At 52.4% G+C, this 18,970-nt stretch overlaps 1 protein-coding gene across 3 annotated transcripts in view; it reads right to left on the bottom strand.

Annotated features, from left to right (window-relative positions):
- Positions 1–11,529, bottom strand: part of LOC125353923 (guanine nucleotide-binding protein G(s) subunit alpha) — a 48,843-nt gene extending 37,314 nt beyond the window's left edge. For 2 of the 3 annotated variants that reach the window (XM_048349673.1, XM_048349674.1), the window contains exons 1-3: positions 10,099–11,529; positions 9,978–10,008; positions 9,249–9,761 (exon numbers count right to left, since the gene is read on the bottom strand). In XM_048349673.1, the coding sequence (XP_048205630.1) occupies positions 9,249–9,761; positions 9,978–10,008; positions 10,099–11,514 (1,960 nt within the window). In that variant the 5' untranslated portion in view covers positions 11,515–11,529. Of the gene's footprint in view, positions 1–9,248; positions 10,009–10,098 lie in introns of all 3 variants that reach the window. The other variant, XM_048349671.1, reaches the window with a different exon arrangement.
- Positions 11,530–18,970: the final 7,441 nt, after the last annotated feature.

Raw genomic sequence — 18,970 nt, 5'->3', positions numbered from 1 at the left:
TCATGCTAAGCTTGAAATCTCAAATCAGGATAGGAGATTCACTAAGAGTGTTTAAGAGTGACTAGGACCCATCAGAGACATGTCCAAATATTCCCCAGTGAACACGGGAGGGCTCCCAAGCGTCCATCTTAAATCTTGCCCTAGCCATTTGTATGGCAAAACAAAAATTCTCTTGGGTGACTTCCTTCCTACAGCTAGAAGGCAAGAACTAAAATCACGTTAATGCTTAATTACTAATAGCTAGAAGTTTTCTGGCAAGCTACCTTTTAAAAAAAAAGTCCCCCTAACATCTGGCATTTGTTTTTTTGGGTTCTGCTGAGTCTTCTAAGCATTTCCTTGGAAAGAAGTTGGTCCCAGGCAAAATATCAAAATCAACATTCTGAAAGGTTTTGCCTTGAGTGATTTCTAGGATTGTGCAGTAAGGAGATAGGAGACGGAAGGGCCACTTTGCTTAGGAGCCTGGAGCTGAGCACGCTAGCGTGCTGACAAGTCTTGATTTCCAGTACTTTTTAATTTCACATCTAGGATATAACTTGCCAAACTACTGGTCTGTTTCTACCCCATCACTCTAAAGTAATCCTAGTAGTCAAAGCTAAGTGTTTAAATAGTTTGTGCTTGTTTGGAATGGAGAATAGTTATTGCCTTAGTTTATTTTTATTTCCTGGCCTTTGCAATGAACTTAAGAGGCACAAACTTCAAACTCTCTCATGGGGGAAAAAAGAAAAAAAAAAAGATCTTTGTTTTGAGAAAAATTAGGAGCTGGGAGTATAACTTAGTTGTACAGTGCAGGGGTCCTTGAGGCCCTGGGTTCAATTGCTACAATGGAGGGGGGGCACTGTTTAGAAAAAAATAGAACAAAGGGGCTGTGATTGTGGCCTAGTGGCAAGAGTGCTTGCCTCATATACATGAAGCCCTGGGTTTGATTCCCCAGCACCACATATATAGAAAATGGCCAGAAGGGGCGCTGTGGCTCAAGTGGTAGAGCGCTAGCCTTGAGCAAAAAGAAGCCAAGGACAGTGCTCAGGCCCTGAGTTCAAGGCCCAGGACTGGCCAAAAAAAAAAAATTAGAACAAATGATTTCATTTTCTCTTGATTAAGAGGTATCTATTATAGAATCTACCTTAGAGGGTATAGGAACAATTTATCAAAGACCAAGTACAAGACCTGTGACCTTGCCTGTAAGTGTGTATACACTAATATGTATGTGTAAACATGTGTGCATGTATAAGGGTATGTATGTATATGTAAATATGTGTGTAATGCACGCGTGTAAGAGTATGTGTATGCATAAGTATAAGAGTATATATGCATAAGTGTATGTATAAAAGTGTGTCTAAGGGTATTGTGTAAGTATATGTGTGTATATGTAAGAGTGTATAAGTACATATGTGTAAACGTGTGTATGTGTAAGGGTATTGTGTATGTATGTGTGTATGATGTGTAAGTTTGTGTGCATATGTGTAAGGGTATGTGTATGCATAAGTGTGAGTATATATGTGTAAGTGTGTGAATGTGTATATGTGTAAGGGCAATTGTGTATATGTAAGTTGTATGCAAATGTATATAAAGTGCATATGTACAAGCCTATGTGCATGTGTAAGGATGCGTGTGTGTAAGAGTGTGTGTATGTGTAAGCCTGTGTGCACATGTATGTGTATGTGTGTGCATGTGTGAGAGTTGTGCATGTGTAAGGATGTGTGTAGTGTAAGAATGTGCACATGTAAGGATGTGTATGCATGAGTGTGCACATGTGTAAGTATGTGTATGTATGAGAGTGCACACATAAGGATGTGTGTAGTGTAAGAGTGTGCACATGTGTGAGTGTGCACGTGTAAGGATGTGTGTATGCATGAGTGTGCACATGTGTAAGTATGTGTATGTGTGAGAGTGCACACACAAGGATGTGTGTAGTGTAAGAGTGTGCATGTGTAATTATGTGTGCATGTGTGTAACATCAGGAGGTGAAGGCAGGCAGGACGGCCCCCCCTCCGGGGTGCAATGTCACTGGAGCTACCTGGAGAACCCCATTGTGACCAGAGCCCCTCAAAATGCACCTAAAATCTCACCTCGCAGCTAACAGGGAAACCTCATAGCTTAAAAAAAAAAAAAGCGGGTGTGACGATGGCTTTGGGGGGTGTCTGGGCTCCCTGCAGGCGGGGCCGCAGGGGAGGGAGGGAGGTGGGGACCCCCTCCTGGCTGGCCCGTTCTGTCCCCTCTCCTCTGTACTACAATGGGTGGCACGTTTTCGTGCCTTAGGCTGTCTCACCATCTAGTGGCCACCTGAAATATCAGCTCATCTTCCCCATCCCTGGGCGCTTCTACAAGCAGCCGTTTACACATTGGGGTGGGGGGTGGGTGGGGGGCAGGATGCTCTGAATGACCAACAGGAATTTAATGGTAAGTTAATTAGGCCTCTTCTAGGTCTACTAGAGAGCCAAAGGGGAAAAATACGCGGAATTAACATAGAAGCTTTGGAAGACTTCAAAAGCCCAAATAAATACAGGCTCAAAAAACAATGCTGGCCCCAGGGTCTAACTACAAAGGAGGCCTTCCTTTAAGAAGCTGCAGGCTTCTTTCTGCTCACACCCCATGGACACTTAGGAGCTCCCGTGGGTAACTGCAGAGTAAAGATGGTGCTTGTTAGAAAGGACATGTTTCAGGGGTCCCAACCATCCACAAACCTCCATACTTCCTACCTTAGCATCCTTCAGTGCCTGACATATGTTGCAAGGATTTTTGTTTCTATTTTGTTTTGTGGCAATGGGACCCACTGGCTCCTCTTCAAGCTTTAGAAACTAAGACTTAGACATGGTTACCAGACACCTTGGTGGTGGGCTGCAGATGGACAGCTAAGCTGTCGGACTTCTGCATCCATTTCCTTTTGGCCAAGCCCTGCCAGGACACTTTGCTTGGGTCCTGGACTCTTATCCCAAATGCCTGACTTTGTTTTCATGTGTCCTTGAAAGAATTATTGGGATTGTTGTGTTTTTTTAATAAAATAAATAACCCCCAAAACTCAGTTTCCAACTTACCTGACTGAAGACTCCCTGTAAGAATAGCTTCACAGTAATTCACACATCAGCAATCAGTTTGCTGTGAGGCAAACTGTACAGCACAGGACGAGGAGAGAGGTATGTTGTTTGGATCTGAAGGGGGGTAAGGGCCAGGTAAGCCAGGAGACACAATCTTGTGCCTTCTGCTTGCAGGGAGCTGCACCAGTGCCTCCCCTTCCCATTAGCAACTCGTTAGGGAAAGTTTAAACTCGGCACCACACATAAAATGTGTGTGACAATGTCAGAAACACTGACTGACTCATAATACATGGAAGATTGGTTAACAATTTATAGTATCTTTATACCTCTCTCCTCACCCCAAAGGGAATTCTCAAAAAAAAAGCATTTAGTAGGAGCCTAATAGTCAAGTTCTGTGGGCGGAGCTCTACAAGTCAAAATACGAGTGAATTCTCCTGAGGTGTAGCACCTTACCCCGCAATGCAATTTGGCATTGTACCTCTAAGTGAAGTACGGGGTAGGCCCACTGGCTGGATTTCATTGTTGTGTCACTAATGGCTGGCCTAACCTTCTTCCCTGGTTACAGGCCCCTGTGGTTCCATGTACACAGCTGCTCCCATAGTTCTGACTTGAACGGTATGTGTGTCCTGTCTCCATCAACTGTGAGGAGCAACATTAATTAGAAGGCAAGCGTGAGTTTGGTGTGGGTCCCTACCTTTTTCTCTTCCTTGTCCTCTTCAGTTTTCTCCTGCTGGCTTGCTTCACCATGTAGCTGTTGACTAGGAAACTAAAGACACTTTTTAAAAACAACAACAACAGCAACAACATGTGTAATAACCACAGTTATTACATAATCACATAAGTCACAGTGATTACATTGATTAACAGATAGGAGGTAATAAAAGGAGAAAGGAGAGGAGGGCAGGGAGAAGGGGGCCATAGGTGATATTTTTTTGGGATAAATATACTTGAGGATGACTTCACACTACCACAAATTTGGCAAGGTGTCACGTGTTTACTGCTAGAATTGACCTCTGATTATAAAATGTGTACAAACAGTGCACTCTGAAATGAGGAAACAAAAGCAAACCCCAGGGAGGGTTAAAAAAAAAAACCACAACGGAAAAGAAAACTTCTACAAATACTTAATGTTTGTTGGGGGAGGGGCACCAGACGCTGGGCAGGGAGTGGCCATTGAAAGGTTTATTAAGAGCTTGGGGATGTAACTTCACTTCTAGCATCTGGATCTCTATTTAAGGGAATTGAGGGGGAAAAATATCTCTTCCTCAGTCTTCTGGAACATTCCCTTCCCTTCCTCATTCAAGGGGACATCCTCCAATGCTTGGTGGAAGCCCACTTGTCTTCGTATGGATTGGCAGGGTCTTCAGGAGCACATCCAAACACAGGCTGTGCCCAGACCTCCATCCCATCGTTGGGGTGCGCACGTGTCAGAGGAGGAATGTAGGAACGTGGTGGGAACAGGAGCCCTACACAGTGGAGCTGAGTGGAATCTGTGAAGAGTAGGCTGTTAGGAAGCACCAGTAATGCCCACAATGGTTAATCGGATGGGTCACTGCCTTTGGGTTTTCATGGTGAGGATCCTACAGTGCACCAAATGGCCATGTCCTTTTTAGTTTCTAGCTTCAGTGCTTCCTGAGAAATCTGATTTTAAAATGGGAAAATGGCATGTTAACTCAGCATTCATTAAAACCCTAGATGGAGAAGGGAGGGGCAGGCTGGTTTGGGAGGAACCTCATTTTTGCCACTGGTTAGGAAAAAAAGTAATAAGTTTAGAAACCAGTCTCCACTTGTATGTGTGCATCTTCCAAAAGGTTTTTTATCTGGAGGTAGTTGTTGTTGTTGGGGGCAGGGACTGACTCTACAAAGAAAGGGCATGTTTGGTATTGGGAATGTCAGGTCTAGCTCTATTAAATTATTTTCTCCCAAATGAAATTTATTTTTGCTTAATATAAACTTTCCAGCATAAAAGTTAAAGGTAATCTTCAAGGCCATGCACTGATTCTTGCTAAATAGAAAATGAAAATGAGTCCTGAAGTAAAAGTAAGGATCACTTAAAACCACACATAGACTGAGGAATACTGAGCAGTTTCAACAGTGTCACTAAATCAGGGCCAACATTGTAACTAACACTGCATGTTGCAGGGAGTTCTGCATAAAAGCAACTGTATTTTTATCATTGTTACTACTATTATTATTGGGAACCTGAGGAAGGAGAAAAAAACTGGAAAGTTAAAAAAAAAGTCTGTAAATAAAACACATTTAAAAAGAAAAAGAAAAAAAACCCAACAAATAAACTAAGGTAGCATTGCTGCATTGCTGGCAGAGGGGTTAAAACAAATGTGGGGATTAAATATCACCATAGCAATGACAGGTACCCCAGAAATGGGGAGCTCACATCTGATGTGCACTAGATGGACATTTATAACCAGTGATCTGTCGGTATCGAGCTGCAACTCAGAAAGCAGCAGACGGTTAGACACCTGTCATTTGACAAGGGATTTTAAGAGCACACAGTAAGTCTGTGATAGATAATCATGCACACACTGCCACATCACTTCTTTTTGCCATGCTTTGGGAAAGCATTATCTTATCTTAATGTGAAACCTGAGATCTCTCACTTACCTTGCCTTCTTTGAGCAGCAACAACAACAAACCCTGATATTTAATCTCTAGAGTTTTTGGCTTATGAAATGGATTTGGTCCCATCATGTTTTTATTGCCCAGAACTATTTCAAAGTACAAATGTGAAGTAGATAGGAAGATGTAAGATGCAATGCAAACACGCTGTCATCATTACTGCTCACTAGAAATCGAGAGCAGTAAGATTGACCCTTTCAGGTCAGGAGGGGATAGACAGAAGGGAAATGAGTTTCATTCTCTCTGCTGAATAACAGTTTTTCATGGTTGATGATATGGACAAATGTGGAGAAAATGTTTGCTTGCGTTGTTTTTTTTAAAAAGAGAAATCTAGGGAAAATTATATTTTAAAAGGGTTCTGGGGAATGTGAGCCTTTAACCTAGTATTGGGAAAATAATTAAGGTATTTCTTAATTCTAAAATGTTGTTGGGCCTGATAAGCCATTCTCATGCCGTTGCCCCGAGCAGTTCAGTGGAGGCATTCTGAATGCAGAAAAATGGCTGAAATGGAAATTAAAAAAAAAAGTAAAAGGAAAAAGAACAACACTTTTGCAGGAGCACTTGGTGGTATAAATACCTTGTCCTACAATTAATCATGATTCACTGTGTAAACAATGTCAAAGCATACTGGCCAGTATTTAGTGTTTGCCTGCATTGATTTAATAAATATAGTACATACTAAAATAACTTTCAATTAGTAGCTCTCTTTAGTTCTTAAATGAGGATTCAAAAAATTGTTTTTCTTTTAAAAATCTGTAATGGGCTAAAAGGCACAGGGAAATAGTTGATGACTGGATAGTGTTTAAAAAAAAAAGAAAAAGAAAAAGGCTTTAACTCTAAATATTTTAGAATTTTATTCATGTTATTGTCTAATTGTTATCGGTTTACTAACATTCCTAGCTTTTCATGCTATTCAGTAGTGGGACTGAGATGTCTGGGCAATAAGAACAGTGTGTGTGTATACACACACACACACACACACACACACACTCTTTAAAGCAACAGATGAAGCTTCGTGCCACAAACTGAAAGCCAGATCCTAGCTGGTCTGCATTTGCAGTGCTAAGAATGCATGGACATCTAGCCAGATAGTATAGGTGCTTGGTGGAGGGAGGCCCAGGTGGGATTCCTGTCCTGTCACTTCAGCAAGGCCTGGTTTTACAAGCTGCATTGCTACAGTTTCAGGAAGCAGGTTCCACCGGCGGCCATCTTAGCTCAGGTTTGTGCCAGGGCTTATCAGCCTGCCTTGTAGACAAGCTGTATCCAAGTACGCCTGACTCCCGACACCCAAGGGGTAAAGCTAGGACAGGGGCAAAGGTCCCTATCAAATTTCCTTTTCTTAAAGGAATTCTGCACCACCACCACCCCCCCCCCCCTCCAGCCCTGGAGACAAATCAAGGGGCTGCAAGGAATTCCTCATATCCTTAAATCCTAGCCCCAGATGTGGAGTCTGCCAGTGGATGCAGTGTTGCATAATCAGTGGCATAGCCCTCCACAACACCCCCTTCCTTGGTCATGTATGAGGCCCAAGCCGTGGGCTGGGAAAGCTTCATTTCTCAGAGAAGGCCCCAGCATGGAAAGGTCAACTAGGATCACATATGCGCACCTCCACTTAAGTCTCCTGTTAGTTGTCCCCCTCCCCCCCCCCTTTTGCCTTCCACAGCTAACTCTGGACTATTGAGAGGGTCTCTTATAGCAAAATCAGTTATCTCCAGAGAACCCAGACACTGTCATGTAAGGTTCTGGGGCTTCAGTGTAGTTGAGGCATTTCAAATTAAGAAATCTCCTTTTTTTTTAGGGGGGGGGTAAGTGGTAATGGTAATGTTCACCCCATTTCCACCCCAGGCAGGCATACATAAAATGACCATCACATCTTAAAACTGTCAGTGGTGGGAGGCACTTCACAACAGCAGGGCCATGTCAATCATGTTATTCATAAAAACCACTCGGTATTATGAAATATTTAATAAAAGCAACGCAGCCTTAGAAAGTGTGATCTTGAAATCCCTTGAAATGTCTAGGAGAATAGGCAGACTGGTGTTACCTGCTGCTTTAATTGACTGTGGCAAGGAGAGTTAATGGCAAGGTTTGAGTCTGGAGGGGTGTGTATGTATGGGGGGGGGCTTTGCTGTGGAGTGAGGGGAGGCGCTATGGAGGAGGGGCCCAGGAGAGAGGGGGAAAGGTAGATGGGAGGGGATTAGCATATCATTCATTCAATCTTAATTACAAGATTTTATTATTTATTTATTTATTTATTTATTTATTTATGTGTGTATCCAAAGATCTTACCTTTAGGCCTCTCTGCCACCAGCTAAAGCTGCTTGGAAAAGATTCACATGTAAACACTGGCATATTTCACATTTTGCCTACACTGTCCACATACTTAAGAGAATAGGCATGTAATTTTTATTGCATTTCAATCCTAAAAATGACATGTAACACATAACTCCCATCTTTGTAAACCAAGCCCCTGTTGCTGCATTCTTTGTAAAAGGGTAAATGATTGGCTTACCTCCAGCTCTTCGCTAGGGAAGAAAATCATTTCATGTTTTTTAACACATAGCCACGCCCCCCCTGGGAACCAATCCCGTGTGGCCTTGGGCTCGGGATTGGCAGAAGGTGCTTGTGTTCCCCTCCCCCTCCACCCTCCCTCCAGGTAGGGCCGAGTGTGTGCAGAAGAATACCAAGCCGTGTGTGTGCAGCCCCAAAGCCCCAGATACCTGTGGGTCTGGTTTTTCAACGGAAAAGGCGGGAGGGTTTGGCGAGCGAATGAGAAGTGAGGAAACGCTTAGCGCAAAGGGAAAAAGAGAGAAAGACACACAGGAAAAAGGTTATGGAGGCCCGCGGCAGAGGCCCTCTCCCCCCACCCCCACCCGCCTGCAGCCCAGCCAATTACCCAGGATGCCCCGCCACCTTTCCCTGCGCGTTTTCGCTCTGCTCGCTGCAGAGCGCCCGCGCACAGGTACCGTGGAGTGCGCCAACACCGAAGTTTACCCCCCGCGCCATGGCGCAAATCACAAGACAGCCCATTTCCCAGTACAAGTACACAATCGGCGGGTAGTCTGGGGTGCCAGGGATGACTTGAGCAGATCATGCACAGGCGGACACGATGTGAACACCAACATACACCAACGACAAGCTGTCTGAGTCCAAGCAGCCGTGCTAAGGCGAGGCGGGGGGGCGCGCGTTCCCCAATGGCCCCAGCCCACCGCGGCCCCAGCCAACGTAGCCAGGGGAGCCCCGGGGCCCCTCCCGGCCGTTCCTGGCTCACCTGAAGCCCTCGCCTGTCCAGCTTACGGCGGCTGGCGCTGGCGCTGGCCTCCAGCCGGTAACGACCCTCAGTGTCGCTCGGCACCACTTTTCTCCCTAAAGGGCACACACTTCGCCACCCGAACCTTTCCCAAGGCCCCCTCCCCCACCCGGGGCATACATAGGGGTCCCTCCCTTCCACTTCCAGCAGGCTCTCCCCTCCGTTACCGACCCCCCCCCCCTCCGCCCCAGCCCCGCCAGGCACCCCAGCCACCACCTCCCCGGGCTTCCTGGCGGCTCCTCTGCCGTGGACAGAGGCCGCCCTATTACCTAGAAGCAGCAAGCGGTGCGTACACATATAATCCTTCTCCTCCTGGAGTTGGTCGAAGCGCCGGCCACGCTTGTCTGGGAACCTCTGGGTGCGCATCTCGATGGCTTCTTTGCGCATCTGGCGGAGCCTCTCCTCCACCATGTCATTCTTGGCCTTGCTGGGGCTCCGGCCTGAGTGGTCCGGGTTCTCGCAGCCGCAGAAGCAGGTTCCGAAAGATTGCACGAGGAAGTTGCGGAGCAAGTTACGCTCCGTGAGGGACTTGCGGGGCTTGCTTCGGTGGTGCCACCACTGGAAGCAGCCGAAGGTCTTGTGCTCCGACTCTTCGCTGGAGGAGTCGCTGAGATACTGCTCCAGGTATTTGACCCGGGATCGGCCGCGGTCGGACTTGCTTCTCCAGGCGCTGGCCGCCCGAGTAGGCCGCGGAGTAGGCGGGTCAGCAGCCTGGATCTCGGGGCTGGGGGGCCTAAGGAGGTGGAGGTGACGGGGGCCCCCGGAGGCCGGGGCCGCGAAGGCTGGGCGGACGGCCCGGCAGGATGGGGTGGCGGAGGCTGAGCGGAAGGCAGCCGTCCGGACCACGGGAACAGGCGAGGGAGCAAGCGCGGCCGCCGGGGCGACTCGGGCTCCCCGGGCGCCGGGATTGGCGCCCGGATTGGCGCCCGGATTGGCCGTGGCGACGGGGGCTGCCCTGGCCGCCGGAGGCTGGGCTGCGGCTGGGGCTGCCCCGGCGCCTTCAGGCTCGGCTCGGGCGGCAGGGGCGCCCTGAGCACGGAGATCGGCTCGAGCGGCAGGGGCTGCCCGCTGGCCAGGATCTGCGGGCTCTGCCGGGCCTCCGCGGGCTCCGGCAGCCACCCGGGCGGCAGGGGCTCCTCGGGCGGCTCGGGCTCCCTGGGCTTCGGGCTCGGCTGCGGCGGCGGCGGCAGCAGGGGCTCCGGCGCTGGCTTCGGGCTCGGCCGGGGTGGCTGGCTCGGCCGGGGCGGCTGGGGCGGCTGGGGCGACTGGCTCGGCCGGGGCTGCTCCCGCATCGGGCTCGGCTGGGGCGGCTGGGGCTGCTCCCGCGTCATCGGGCTCGGCTTCGGCTGCAGGGGCGGCCTCGACTTCGGCGTCGGCTGGGGCTCCTCCGGCGCCGGGAGGGGATCCGTCTCCCGGAGGGGGGACTTCTCCTTCCTCCGCAGCGGCGGAGGCTGCGCGTCCTTCCATCTCCGCCGCTTCTCCCTCAACTGGGGGTCTCTGCGCTCGCGCTCTCTTATCTGGGGCTCCCGAGACTTCAGGGGGCGGGCCGTCATCTGCGATTGGGGGGCTGTCCATGTTGACAGGAGCGTCGTCGACCCCAACGGGGGCGCTGCCAATCTCGAGCGGGGGTCCAGTGATCTCAATCGGGGGGCTGGCGCGCTGGTCGCTGGGAGGAAATCTGACTGCCTCGCGGGATGGGCTGCCGATGGCGCCCCGGATCCCGAGCGGAGGCGCGTTTGCGGCGGGAGGGAAGCAGATCGCCTCCTGGACCGCGACGGCCTGGAAGTGGCTGCCACCACCGACTTGCGGGAGCATTCGGGGGAGCCCGGGCGGTGGGCTGTCGCTTCCAGACCCTTCTCCGCCGAGCTCGAATGGCATAGCCTCCTCGGGGGGAGGGCTGTAGTCTCCCCCGGAGGCAGCGCTCGCGGGCCCGAGGACTTGGGGCTCCGCGGGAGGAGCTCCAGGGACCCCTGGCCCGCCGGGGGCAAGGTCGGCGACCTGCAAGAGGGGCTGGCCACCGCTTCCCGGGGCAAGCTGGTCAAACTCGAACGGCATAGCTTCTTCGGGTGGAGGGCTGTATCCTCCCAGGCCTGGCTGCGCCTCAACCAAGGCTCCGGGCTCCACGAATGGGGGGCTGAGGGCCTGGAGGCCTGCTCCAGCCCCAGGGGATCCAGACTCTTCCAGTGCGGGCCAGAAGCCTCCCACGGTGGGCTGGTCGACCTCGAAGGGCATGGCTTCCTCAGGAGGGGGGCTGTAGCCCCCGCTGGCTCCAGCTTCCTCGAAGGTCGGGCTGAGGCCCTGGTAGGGGTCCCCGGAGACATCAGGGGGTCCACTGGCCTCGCCATTGATCTGGATGGAGACGGGCTCATTGGGAGGCGATTGGGCGTCCATCTCTTCGGCTGGGCCAGGCCCAGCACCGGGGGCAGCTGCCCCTGGGGCTTCCAAAGGTTCCTGCTCGGGCTGCTCGCCGTCCTCAGGGGGGATATCGTGTTGTCCTGACATATTATTGCCGTGGAGGCAGTTGCGCATGCCCATAACAGGGTGGCGGTTTTTAAAATAAGTTTGGGGCCCCGTGAGACGGGGCACCCAGCCAAACTAGGGTGAAAAAAATTATTTAAAAAATAATCAAAGTATCAGCTGGGCAGTTCCTCAGCTTCCCTTTCCCACCTTGGCGAAGTTGAGAGGCTCTCAGGACCTGGAACCCAAGACCATGAAGAAAGTAACTCAGTTCGCGCTGGTGGAGCCTTGGTTCACTTCCAGTTCGTTCTTGGTCACTTTTTCTTCTCGGGGGCGGCTCCCTGGAGAGTCAGGCAGTGACTTGGTGTTGTTTCTTCTTCTCTCTGCTTCAAGCCGGCACTCTGTTTGGCTGTGAAGAGCGTGCCGATTCGTCCCGAAAATCGCTAGTAGCGCTGTCTGTCTGCCACCAGAGGACGCCGGTCCCGGTGCCGAGGTGGCTCCGGCTCCGGCTCCGGCTCCAGGAGCCGGATCCGGGCGGCCGGGCAGCCCGGGACTTTGGGTATGGGGGCTGATGAGCGCAGGCCTCGCAGGAACGGTTTGGCTCCTTCCTCTCCTCTCCCAGACTGATTTGGAGTCTTTCTCCTCGCTTCTCCCCTGGCCAGAGAGAGAGCTCTCCTGCGTGGTGGACACGTGACGCAAGACGTGGGCATCGGGATGCTGGAGAGCCGGAGCTAAAACCCTCCCTCCCCAGATTCTCCTCAGGGGAGGGGGGACTGCGGGAGGGCTTTTTATCATCCCAGATACCCTAAACCTCCTAGCTCTGGCCCCCAGCCCCTGGAAGCTCTCATTTTAGAGCTCCAAGTCCCAAGAATAAAAGCTTGAGATGCCCGGGAAGGGGAATCCGGCAGGGCGCGGGGATGCGACAGGTGGTCGCGAACCCCCCGGAGGGGCGGAGAGGGGGTGACGCGGGGGGGGGGGGGCGCTGTCAAGGGCGAGCGCAAAACCTGTTTTTCAAACGCTCGAGGGGATTTTTTTTTTTTTTTTTTTTGTAAATCCTGCCGCTTTTGTTCGCCGTCCGCGGAGGATGGCTGCGGTTAAATCTCCTCCGTGGCCCCATCCCCATTATATTTTGGGGGTCTTAGCGGTGGCCTAGCGTGGCGCAGCTCGTGTTCGCTTTGGTTTATGTGGACGGTGACGCAGGAGAATTAGAGGGTCGGAAATAAAAGGGTCTCCGGCCCGCGCGCGTGCGCGGCGCAGAAGAAAGCGAAGCCCCCCGGGCGGTCGCCGCGGCGGCGGCGGCGGCGGCGCGCGGCCCGAGGAGGGGGAGGGGGCGCACAGGAAGACCCTCCCTAGCCCGGGCCTCGGACTTCCGCTCCTCGCCAAGGGCTAAAGGAGGGGTTTGGGCTGGGATGTACGGCCGGTTTAGGGTGGTCTCAGAGACTGGATGTCCGTGTGCTCAGCCTCCAGAATAAAATAAAATACAATAGGAAATGTGCCGCGCCGGCCACAGCCCGCAAGGTGCGCGGCTTCCAGCCCCGGGCGCCGGCGGCAGAGCGGGTCCATCAGCCCCCCCAGACCCTCTCGGCTCCCCCGTTAGCCCCCCGCTTTGGGGAACAAGTATCCCCGGGCATCGTGCTTTTACTTTCCCAGGGCTTACAGTTCTCAGAGGCGGCACTAAGCGCGGCCACCAGCCCGCGATCGCCCACCGCGAGCCGCGCCGCGCCGCGCGCCCCCTTTGCCGCGGTGCCGCGGTGGGCTCCGAGCCGCCTCGCTGGGTGGGCTCCATGTGCGCACGCGCGTGCGCGCACCCGCATGGCGCCGGGTCTGGGGTCTGCGGAGAGACTAGAGGCTGCGAGGAAGAAAAATAAAAATTCGCCATCCCCGTATCGTGTAAAAAGCTAGCGCGCGTGCAGCGATCGCGGGCACTTCGGCTTCCGAGGGGCCGGGCCGGGCGCGCGTGCCCGAGCCCCGTGGGAGGGGGGTACGCAGGGGCGAGGGTGGCTGGGGACGCGGCCCTCGGGCCCCCGGGGAAGGGAGGGCCGCGGGCTGCGGCAAGCGCGGGCATGGCGCGGGCTGCTGCATAGGCGCCGCAGGCGGGCGGGTGGGTAGCGTCTGGTCGCGAGGCGCGGCACCCATCTAACGCGCTCCCTCTTCCCACCAGGGTACCACAGACCAAACACGCCGCGGCCCCCCCCCCCCCATCCAGCGCACGTGGCCGCGCTGCACCGAGCCACGGGGACAAAGCCCAGCCCCGAGGGACACCGGGGACCGCCCAAGGGCAGGCCGGCTCGCCCCCCGCACGTCGACGGGCTCACGAAGGCGAACACCGAACTTTGCTTCGAAGTTGGACCAACTGCCCCTCCCCCCCCCCTCCCCCCCCCTCCCGAAACCGCTGGAGAAGTCGAGCATCCATTGAATGGGCCAACTGGGTCCCCAACAACCAGCTCCCTCCTCCCCGACCCCAGCAACGGGTCAGCCATTGGGCTGGGGTCACGCCAATCAAGGCTGCCTGGCGAATGAGCAGGGGTCTTCGGACCGGAAACCGGATATTGGTGGGAGGTCCAATAGGGGGCGCCGCGTTGGAACGCCCAAAAGGTTGGGTTCCTTGGGTGGTTGGAAGCAGTTGGCGGGCCGAGGTATGGCGGCCAGGCCCAGGAGGCCAAGGGGACCAATGGGGCCGGGAGATCAGGAATTTCCCCCCGCCGCCACAAAGTCACAAAGGTCGGGGGTCGCCCAAGAGTCATCTCTTGGGCTCAAGGATGGATGGTGGTGAACTAGCCTCCGTTGGGGAGAGGGAAAAGGATCCCGATTCCCAGGGCCTGGAGTAGTGGGCCAGATCCAGGTGAGGACTTCCCGCCCAGAGCGGAGGAGCCGCCCATGATTCACAAGGAGTTGAGAACCCCGAGATGCTGAGCCCTGTACAAAATGGAAGGTCAGTAGACGCTGCGGTGGCAGCCCCAAGGAGGCTGCCTTGGGCCGGGGGAACCTAAACGGGAGGGACGGGCTCTCTCGCCCATCCTTACAACCTCAACACACCCATGTTGGAGAAGCAGAGTCAGAGTCTCTTTGTTCGACTGCCTCGTGGATCTGTGGAATACCTTTGTTCAACGTTCATCGTCCATCATCTCTTTGTTAGTGGAGCATTTGCATTCAAGGGCTAAAGGTTGGGCAGAAACCAATCCTAATGAAAGAAAAGGTCTCCAGTTGGAGGAATGGGAGAGCCTTCATAGACAAAATGGCGTTTCAAATGGGTGTCCAAAGGACAGATACCTTGACTTTGTCTAAAAAGGGTGGGCGGAAGGAGGGGGAGACACATTTACCTAACAAGAACAAAGGACCCTCGCCAAAGGGAGAAAATACAGGGCATAAGCGAGCCAACAGGACGGGGCACTTTTGCTCTTGGACAAGCAGTGGGACAGAAGTCAGGAGTAGAAGCTCTGGCGATTTCATGGAATACCCTAGTTGGCCCTTTTGAAGCTATTTTGGCAAGAAATGGAGAGGATGTTGAATAATAATAATATTATTATTATTATTATTACTACTACTTTAATCCTATCAGTGGAGATTTGAGCCACATTTGGGAAGCGTTGAATTGGAACAGAGGATGGTCCTGGTAAAGAGAACAAAGGAAAAGGGCTACGCCAATATCACCTTTCAGGGAGAGATCTAGACACATTAAAGGACTGGAGAGGAGCCCCAAAAGACCCTCTGCCACCTCCTGTGCTAGAGGAATACCAAAGATCACATTGGGACACTAGGAGTAGTGGGATAGTGAAATCAGAAAGAAGCTAGTAAGGGTGACATGGTGGCAGGGCCAGTTTGATCTTAGACATGCGGGATGCCACACATTTGGTGACAGAAGAACAGTTGGAGCATTGGATAGGAGAAAGAGAGCTCGTCCAGGAAGGGGGCGAGGGGGGTTCTGAAGGGAAGGAAAGGCTTCCCCACCCTACATCATGGGCTTCTCAGCCTCTGCTTTGGTGCCATTGGGGTCGGGGGAACTCTTTGCTGTGGTCACTTGCCTGTGCGCGACAGGATGTCCAGCAGATTTCCCAGCCCCCACCCACTAGATCCCAGGAGCATCTCCTTAGCTGTAACAACTAACAGTGTCTCCAGACTTTGCCAAATAAATCTGGGTGCAAGACCACCCCTCATTCAAGTCCAGTGTTACAAGCTGGGAAGGAGCCCTTACATGTGACCAGAAATCAGCTGAAAGGTAAATTAGTGCCAGGAAAAGTAAATTTCACTATTTGACCCTATTCTTAATTATTTTCTTGTAGTGACTGGTTACCAGAATCTGAAAACCCCAAATCACCTGGGTGAGTGAGGTGAAAAGCTAAGACTATGGATCAGCAGTGGGGCTGGGGAAGAAGTGTGGCCAGATGTTTGAGGAGCCAGAGAGACAGAAGAGAGCTGGGTGACCCCACCAAAGAGACCTGAGGATCTTCATGGGGTAAGAGATAGGGGTGATCATGCAAGGGGGGGTGGACTGGGGTTCACCTTGCTGGGTTGGTTTGTCTGGTGGACTTGCTGAGGATTGATTGGTGTCTTGCTGGCCAAAGATAGACGCATGACCTTGACTTGAAAGGAGAAGGTCATGCTAGTTGTTTGGTGGGCAACCTGTTCTAGTGCCTGAGCCTGCCAGGTGCATTGTTACTATGGTCTGTTAGTATCATTGTAGGACAGCAAAGACCCTTAAGCGGATTTGCAGTTGCAAATGGACTCAAAACAGAAGAGGTAAATAGCTGGGAAGGATGAGTAGGGATGAAGAAAGAAGGTCAGTTATGAGATCATGTGACTAAGGCTGAAGAAGTGCAAAAGACAACGTTGTGCAGAAAAAAAGGCTGTGTTCCCCGGGCATTGCGGGTCCAATCCTGAGGGGGGGGAATTTGCTAGCATGCGGGGGGGGGGGGGCAGGCAGGAGGCGAGGTGTTAGAGGGGGACATGGTTTGCTGTTGAAGCCCAGATGATGGTTTCTTTGTTTACACATGGCTACTGAACAGTAATGGATTTTTCTCCACTTGATGAATTAATTAAAAAGGAATAGGAAATGCCCCTCATTTTTCTGTCACATTGCTTTTCTGAGCAAAGCTGTTTCTCAGCCCAGGTGGCCTAGCTACCCAGGAAACAAATCAGTGTCCCTTTGTAACTAAGTGACCCCAAATAGAAAGAATGTGTTGCGTCATTGTTGACTATCCTGCCAGTGTCATTACAGCCCCATTGCCACCTGCAGGGGTGCGAGCCCCATTTTGTGGTAGCCTTGAGCTTCCTGAATGTAGGCTCCTGGCTTTGTGGCTGCTTCCATGACAGACACTGTGAGTGATTGTGTTTGTACTTACATTTTGGGATTCTTACTTGTTGACAAAAACATAAGACATCCAGATTTTAAGTGTCTGCTGTCAACTCCCTTGATTCATCTCTGTAGCCATGAAGGAGAAAGCAGAAAAGGGTACCTGGAGGGGAAGAGGGGTGAGCGAGAGGAAGGGAGCAGAAGCGAGGAAGAGCAGTGTGGCTGGCAGTCAGGTTCCTGTGGGTCTCAGGCTCTGGGGAAGGGGCTGTCTGGCGAGGAGCCTTCTCGGCCGCGCGTTCATGTCAGTAGTTGTCAGTGAGCTGCTCTCAGATGAGGAAAAGGAAGCAAGCACAGAAAAATCAGAAGACAGAAAAGAGAAATCTGGCAACTCTGTGACCAAGGTTTCTTGAATCCTGGCCTGAGCAGCACTAAGATTTTGAAGCTGTTCAATTAATTACTGTTCAATTAAGACTGCTGCCGCCATCCTTTTCTCTGCGAGCATCTCTGCCAGCCTTGGCCGGTGGAGGCAGCAGCAGCTTACTGCTGTCTATAGAAGGGGCTGCATGACCAGGCTGTTTCAGACAAATGCCACCTAAAAGAAAAGATGCCTCCAGCCGAAGAGGCAGGACCCGGGCTCAGAACAGGTGGCGAGCTGCTACTGCATGGGGGTGGAAGCAGCCTTTATGAAAACGCTTCATGTGCTCAGATTGAGAAACAGTGTGTGCAGTTTGGACCCCCTTCCCCTCCTCCACACACACTGGGTAGCTGTGGCTCATTAGGACCAAGACAGGTTACCTCAGCCCAGCGCACTACTGCGACCTGAGCACACACGCTAGTGTACTGGCTCAACAGCTGTGTGGATGTCTTCCCCAGAGGAGGGATGGTGCAGCAGGGAATCTGAAGGGGGGGAAGTAGCTGGAAGAGACTACAGGAAGGCTTCAGAGAAGGGGCTAAGAGAAGAGGTTGGGAGGTGAGGAGGAGTCCCGGAAAACAAATTGGGCTCGCGTGAAAGCGCTATTGCAAATGTAATTCATGGTAGAGGTTCCAGGCCCCCTGGGGGCTTCTGGCCCCCCAAAAGCTGTTTGAATCAAGGGGGAATGGTATATTTCACCTTTCCACACAACTTCAATTACCCAGAGCAGATTTTCCTAATGACATCTAATTGGGACAGCAACATAAGCCAGGACGCGCAGAAACCAGCTTTCTCCTGGGGGGTGGGGTGTGTGTGTGTGTGTGGCGGGGGGGGGGGGGGGCGGGGGAGCTGTCAGATGTCTGCTTGTCTAAGTGGGGGCCTGGGCCCCTCTCAGCCCTCACGTGTGAGAGCGGGGACAGCAGAGGCCAGCCCTTCTTGAGCCAAAAACCCAGGCATAGAATTTGAACGACGGTTTGATTAAAGCACAAGAGGTGTTCCTGTGCAAGCTGCCTGGGGGGAGCAGTCCAGGCCTGGTTACAGAGACGGGGAGCTGGGGGGGGGGATCTGCAGCTCTAAGGGGGGCCCACGTGAGGCCCCCATCAGGGGCCCTGCAGTGTTGTCTGTAGCTACAAACAAGCTCTTTAACAACGAGGGGACATCTTGCTGTATTTTGTTCCAACCTCTTCAGCCATCAGATACTTGTGTGTACCCCAACCCTTTTCCCGGTTCTATTTTTCTTCACACTGGTTTCGACTGCCCTAAAATTTCCTGGCTTTGCCAACAACCCTCACTGTCCTCCATTTTAAATCTGGTCCTCGGTTCCTTCCTGGGTGCGCCTGTCTGCCCATCTTCCTTGCTTGCGCTTCCTTTCATCACGGGAAGTCTTCTGCTCGGCTCGGCCTTCCGCACAGCTGTCCCCCGCCCTAAGGACCCTCTGCCCGCGCAGCCTGGCTTCTCTGACAGTGATGTTCCTTGGGTAGCTGTGGCAGGCTTATCCCAAAAGTAGGCCATAGAATAAGCACACAGGCCGGCGCCCACCCTTGGAGCTGGGAAGGCAGCCTGCAGCGGCTGGCCCAGCACCGTCAACAGGTGACGGTGTGCTCTCTCTGCCTCAGGGGAATGAAGTCACTGGGCTGAGGTCACCTGGCCCTTACTTAGGCTGCCCTCAGGGACCCTCTGTGCCCCGAAACCAAACCTGTGAGATTTTTTTTTTTAAGGAAAACAAATTTTTAAGAAAAATTAACTAAAATTTGTATGAGTAGCCTCCAAGAGACAAAAAGAGGCTGCTAAATATCTTAATTTGACAGAAGCCATGGGGGGTGCATTGGTGT

This window comes from Perognathus longimembris, chromosome 6 (genome assembly GCF_023159225.1).
Source record: "Perognathus longimembris pacificus isolate PPM17 chromosome 6, ASM2315922v1, whole genome shotgun sequence".
NCBI lineage: Eukaryota > Metazoa > Chordata > Mammalia > Rodentia > Heteromyidae > Perognathus > Perognathus longimembris.
The sequence above is the reverse complement of the archived record's forward strand: the minus strand, read 5'-3'. Positions and strand labels throughout refer to the sequence as shown.